The sequence below is a fragment of the Bufo gargarizans genome, chromosome 2 (genome assembly GCF_014858855.1).
Source record: "Bufo gargarizans isolate SCDJY-AF-19 chromosome 2, ASM1485885v1, whole genome shotgun sequence".
In the NCBI taxonomy this organism is placed as follows: domain Eukaryota; kingdom Metazoa; phylum Chordata; class Amphibia; order Anura; family Bufonidae; genus Bufo; species Bufo gargarizans.
In genome coordinates, this window is record NC_058081.1 from 62,699,187 (window position 1) to 62,706,048 (window position 6,862).

General features: G+C 48.9%; 1 protein-coding gene across 1 annotated transcript in view; it reads right to left on the bottom strand.

Moving 5' to 3' along the window:
- TACC1 (transforming acidic coiled-coil containing protein 1) overlaps positions 1 to 6,562 on the bottom strand; it is a 59,024-nt gene extending 52,462 nt beyond the window's left edge. The window contains exon 1 of the mRNA XM_044279049.1: positions 6,008 to 6,562. Within this exon, the coding sequence (XP_044134984.1) occupies positions 6,008 to 6,123 (116 nt within the window). The 5' untranslated portion in view covers positions 6,124 to 6,562. The remainder of the gene's footprint in view (positions 1 to 6,007) is intronic.
- Between the last annotated feature and the right edge of the window lie 300 nt (positions 6,563 to 6,862).

The following is a 6,862-nucleotide window of genomic DNA, read 5'->3' on the forward strand; positions in this document are numbered from 1 at the left end:
TGTGAGATGACATCACATGGCCTAGGAAGAGGCAGCAGCCGTCACAGAGCGCCAGAATCTTCTGATGGCTGATCGGCGGGATCCTGGGTGTTGGACCCTTGCCAATCTGATATTGATGACGCATCTAGAGGACAGGCCATTAATAATAATTACCCTTTAATGGAGTTTTCAGGGAGTTTAATATTGATGGCCTATCCTCCCAAAAGGTCTCAGTATCTGATTGGTGGGATCTGACTCTTGGTACCGCCATCGATCAGCTTCGGTGAGCATTGTGGCCTGCTCACAGCTTACCAAGCACAGCGCCGAAACTTGTATAGTGGCCGTGCTTGGCATTGCAGCCCAGGCCTATTCACTTCAATAAGACTGAGCTGCTCATAGGCCACGTGACCAATAAACGTGACGTCACTGGTCTGGGAGGAGGCTGCAGGGCTCACCCGAGCACCGTGGCCTCTTCAAAACAACTGATCGCCGGGGGAGGGGGGTTCTGGCAGTCAGATCCCCACCAATCACATATTGATGACCTATCCTGAGGATAGGTCATCAATATTGAACTCCAGGAAAACCCTTTTAGGACCGTTCTTTATATGTCCTCTAAAGCTGATTTACATATTTCTGCAAAAACAGCCAATATGGCCGCCAATATCGTTCCCCCATGGGCTGTCACCCACCTTTCTTAGGCTGGGTTCACATCACGTTTTTCCCATCCATTTAACATATACGTCTCAGACTGATACCATAGGGTAGCATCCGTTTTTCTAACAGACTGTGCAGGATACAAGAATGTGGTGTGCCGAGTTTTTGTATCTTTTTTTCTCTCTAACGTATACGTCAAATGGAGGCACAAAACGTCGTGTGAACCCAGCCTTAGGCCTCATGCACACAACCATATGTATTTTGCCATCTTCAAAAAAACTGATCCGCAAAAAATACGCATGACGTCTGTGTGCATTCTGTATTTTGCGGAACGGAAGAGCTGGCCCCTAACAGAACAGTCCTATCCTTGTCCGTAATGCGAACAATAATAGGACATGTTCTATACGGAAACAGAATAAAAAAAACGGAACAGGCACAGAAAGAAAATACGTCCGTGTGCATGAGCGCTTAGAGTCCTGTAAAACAAATCTGCCTCACAGGAGTTGGTGGATAGATCGCGGTGTAACTAGGCAGACTTGCCATTCGGGCTTCTGATAAAGCTGGGTATCATGGGAGCGGTATGGCGGTTATATGTTAGCCTAGTCACCTGGAGTCAAAAACAACCGCACAGAACTTTGTTTTTTGCCCTCGGGTCCTGGCAGTTACAGGACAACCATATGGTCCTAGTAATACAATAACCCCATAAACGGTGCCAAGGACACAAGCAGAAAACAAAGTCTGCACCACGCACATCACATCATGGAGGATGCCCCGGGGTATGTGTGGATTAGCAGGATATGTGAGCCCATCCATGGCCGATGCCGTCCTCTGAACTCTGGCATTGCAGCTGTTGTCTGACCTGACCTCGCACAGTTGTCAGCAGGTGACAACCCAACTAATGACCCCACACCCTCGAGGAGACTGACAGGGAAGCACAAGTGTCACCGGTCTCCATTAATATGATGAAAAAAATAAATAATAAACGCTAATAGACTGTGTGCTCCAATTTCTCACCATTGTCAAGATCTCTGCTTGCTGTCAGTGAATGGGGGAGTTCTTGTTTTCATAAATGGAGGGGGGGCTTGCTACAATGTATCCAGTCTACACAATCCTCTGTGAGTGAAACAGCTTGGACACGAGACTGATACATTGTAACAAAACTAGCAATGCTGGATTGAAATTGGTACTATTGCTGTACAGACTGCTGTCTGGACTGAATACAACTGTAGTGAACACCAGCCTTCCAATGTACTAGTGCTAGGCTTGGCCTCTAGATGTAAACAAATAGGATTCCATTCACTGACTGCAAGCAGGGATCAGGAAAACTGCAAAGATTTTATGTGACCTGTGCCTGCTCTGCTTTGATTGCTGCAATTCAGCTAAAGGCAACACACAGACATTTTGCAGCAAGCAGAGAAAACATTTTAGACAAAGTTTCCCTATATGTGCTGCAGATTCTTGCATTGGATACGGAAATATGGATCACGCTAAGTTCAAAACGATAGGCAGAGTGACGTACAAAATGGGCACGTCCTTGCGATTCACACGCCGCACTCCATACAAGGGGCACGTCCTTGGGATTCACACGCCGCACTCCATACAAGGGGCACGTCCTTGCGATTCACACGCCGCACTCCATACAAGGGGCAGTCCTTAGCGATCCACACTGCCGCACTCCATACAAGGGCGCGTCCTTAGCGATTCACACGCCGCACTCCATACAAGGGGCGACGTCCTAGCGATTCCACACGCCGCACTCCATACAAGGGGCACGTCCTTGCGATCACACGCCGCACCTCCATACCAAGGGGCACGTCCTCGCGATTCACTACGCCGCACTCCATGACAAGGTGCACGTCCTTAGGATTCACACGCCGCACTCCATACAAGGGGGCACGTCCTTGCGATTCACACGCCGCCATCCCATACAAGGGGCGGTCCTAGCGATTCCACACGCCGCACTCCATACAAGGGGCCGTCCTTAGCGATTCCACACGCCGCACTCCATACAAGGGGCACGTCCTATGCGATTCACACGCCGCACTCCATACAAGGGGCACGTCCTTGCGATTCACACGCCGCACTCCATACAAGGGGCACGTCCTTGCGATTCACACGCCGCACTCCATACAAGGGGCACGTCCTTGCGATTCACACGCCGCACTCCATACAAGGGGCACGTCCTTGCGATTCACACGCCGCACTCCATTACAAGGGGCACGTCCTTGCGATTCACACGCCGCACTCCATACAAGGGGCACGTCCTTGCGATTCACACGCCGCACTCCATACAAGGGGCGCGTCCTAGCGATCCAAATGCCGCACTCCATACAAGGGGCGCGTCCTAGCGATCCACACGCCGCACTCCATACAAGGGGCGCGTCCTAGCGATCCACACGCCGCACTCCATACAAGGGGCGCGTCCTAGCGATCCACACGCCGCACTCCATACAAGGGGCACGTCCTTGGGATTCACACGCGCACTCCATACAAGGGGCACGTCCTTGCGATTCACACGCCGCACTCCATACAAGGGGCACGTCCTTGGGATTCACACGCCGCACTCCATACAAGGGGCACGTCCTTGGGATTCACACGCCGCACTCCATACAAGGGGCACGTCCTTGGGATTCACACGCCGCACTCCATACAAGGGGCACGTCCTTGGGATTCACACGCCGCACTCCATACAAGGGGCACGTCCTTGGGATTCACACGCCGCACTCCATACAAGGGGCACGTCCTTGGGATTCACAAGCCGCACTCCATACAAGGGGCACGTCCTTGCGATTCACGCGCCGCAACTCAACCTGATATATGAACCTAGAATGTGCAGTTGTACTCTGGAAATTTATAAATAAAGTTGTGTGTGTGATCCAAATCCACAATCCTTCAAATTACAAAACTAGTGTAAAGTAGAACTGGCTTAGTTGCCCATAGCAACCAATCAGATTCCACCTTTCATTTTCCAAAAAGAGCTGTTAAAAATGAAAGTTGGAATCCGATTGGTTGCTATGGGCGACTAAGCCATTTCTACTTTACACCAGTTTGATAAATCTCCCCCCAAAATGTCTTCAATTCAACTAACTTTATTTTAAACCCAGTGAGTGCCTTTTGAAGACCCACGTTACCACATGACTGCAGCTCTGACAATGGAGCGGTTAGCAGTTAGTCACATTTCCTTCCTGTTTTCTTCAGTGTCTCAGCCTTTCTACAAGTGCTGCAGATTCTCTGTGACGGTGACAACCAGAGGATAATAATGGGCATCGGCAGCGTGCCTACTGAGCCATCCAAACTAGGTCCCTTGTAATGGCGCCAGGCCTTGCCACCCGGTGTTTATTTTCCACTTTCCTCCACCTTGTATGCCAACAACAGGAATTCTGCCCAGGTTCATGCCACCCAGTAGCAAAGGTATGGGGCCAACCAGGCAAGGGCCCCATAGCGGCTGTATGAAATGTATGCCCTGGTATGTGGTGTTCACCAATATGCACTTACGAGACTAGGGTACACAATACTATTACATACAATGTGACTAAATCTGACATTATGGGGGAGATTTATCCAAAGTGGTGTAAAGGAAAACTGGCTTAGTTGCCCATAGCAACCAATCAGATTCCACCTTTTATTTTCAAAAAGAGCTCTGAAAGGTGAAATCCGATTGGTTGCTATGGGCAACTAAGCCAGTTTTCCTTTACACCACTTTTGATAAATTTACCCCTATATTTATCTGTTATATGGCGCCATTTTTTTTTTACCATAAGCCACAGCCGTGTGGTTAGAAAATTGCAATATGGTGGCACACATATGGGGACATGACAACCTGCCCAACACAAGAATAAGAACAACGGTAAACATTTACAAATTGCTAATTTTTGCAACTTTTTGGGGCCTTTATTCACTGTTTACCACTTTTAAACATAGCGGGCGGTGAGGACCCGGAGTAGGAGGCCCGTCACATTTATTAAAATCTATCATTTATCTATTATAATCTCCTTTCCTGCTGTAGATCTTGCCAAAAATATTAAGAGGCATGCTTCCCCTTAATAACTGTGGCGCATCTAATGCGGCCAGGGGAGAGCTTCAGACAGCGTGAAAATGGCGGTTTTCAGTCGACATTTATCAAATGTGTCTAGTCAGTTTAATATCTGCCTATTCCTACCCAGAAATGATTGCCCACATGCCTATCTTGCCGCCATCTTTATAAGTGGAACATAATGGACTATGCTTTCCCATTTTATTACCTACTATTACTACAGCAGCACTATAGCAATGTACTATTGAGCATAAATTAAAGGGGTCACCTGCTACAGACAATCATATTTAAGATGCCCTATAAAGCTGGGGCTCCATTTTTACTTTTCCAAAACAGCGCCACGTCTGTCCTCAGGTTGCTTGTGGTATTGCAGCTCAGCCGCAGTCGTAGTATAAGCCGCCCATTCCCATGTAATACGTGGTCACATTGAGTTGACCAGTTCATGATGGCAGGTCCTCTCTGCACAGGATCCTATGAAGACCATATGTCCTATTAGGAAAGGCGTTCTCCAGATGGGTCAAGCCCTTTAATGGGGTTTCTGAGAATCTAGAAGAGGCGGCCTGTTCAGTAACCTACCAATAAAAAGGTATGTATTAATCCCACCCTTGAGCCTCGCATCAAAATACCCATGTGAACTATAGGACCATGGGTTCAGGTCGGTCATATGGCGTCACAGCCAGTAGTCATGGGCATACATACAGAACCGGTGGCCATGGACGATATGATCGCATGACCTGATATACACACACATCTACCTGTTGACATGTGACCATAGGTATTTTGGGGACATAAAAATTTACAATAAGGCCTAAACTGTCATCCACAAATCCAATATGTGTCCCATCTCATACCCCCTGTAGTGCCACAGCAAGGAAAAGGTGTCTACACTGTGGCAGCCCCTGGGATAAGACATGGTCACGGGGGTCCATCCCTTCCATGAGGGCAGCAAACCACTTTAATTCCCATCGATTACGGTATGGACACGCATGCAAATTTAAGGCAAGCTGAAATGACCTAGCAGTATACATGGATGTATAGAAACCAAAACACCAACCGAAATGGCCACGGTTAACCCATTCATACACAGGTAGAACTGTACAGCGCAGCGTAGTATGATGGCGCTACTACGTAAATCATAGGTAGTATATACTTTATCATTTTACATCTTCGTCATCCGCTGCCGTGCCAATCTATCACTCCGTACCACTGCTCTTTGCAGCACAAACAGATGTAGCAGAGCCGAATCGGTCATTAACTCTTTTTGCAGGCTGCATAACTCTGCAGTCCTATGTAAAACCAGCATTAACCATCTCCGACCACATACTTCTCCATACTACTCACCCAGAATCCTGCTCCTCCTCATCCTCTCCTGTCTCCCCTCCGCCACCTCTCACCGCTGACCATGTCCATTTTGCCCACTGGACTGGTGACAACATCTGCCAGGGGCTGAATGCCATCCTGCAGCTGGCAGCTTAGGTCCAGATAACCACAGCAAAAAGCAATGTGCCCCCTGTCCTGGCAGCACTGGTCACTGCTGGGGGTTCATGCCAGGTCCCCTAAATCCTGCCCTGGGAGAGAGTGAGCCTCTGTGATCTTGCAAGGAGGATGCCTTCTCCCTGTTCTGCCTGTGTAGCTGAGGATCAGCTGTCTGGCATGTCTCTGCTCTCCCTCCCCCTAGCAGACTGTACTACTGCACAGAGCAGGGAGGATCAAAGCCCACACAATGCAATGCCCCATCCTCACCCAATATAACCAGTGCATGTGCCACCACCCTTACCCTCTGTCAGTGGCATTCAAGCCCTATTCTTGCCAATGTAACCACTCAACAGGTTTCATTCCTTTAGTAAACCTGCCTGCGTGCAAAACCGCGCGCCTAGTGTGCACATGGTAAAAATAAAACTGCTGCACTACATCTGCATCCACCCCCTCTGCGGTATGTGCTAAAAACAGAGAGGGACTTCAACACCCACTGAGATGAAATAGCAGATTAGCAGAATTCAGGGCAGTTTTGCCTTCGCCCCCTCCCCCCTCCAGTTGAATGGTTCAGTCCCAAATTGAAGGGGAATTAGTAGAACAAAAAAAAAAAGTGATGGGAAACCTGCAAAGTAAAGTGTATTGTGCAGCTGTTCAGACAGGGCTTCCTGCCCACACAGCTCCTGGGCAGGGGAAGTGCGCCCAGCTGGGGCTCCCTCAGGA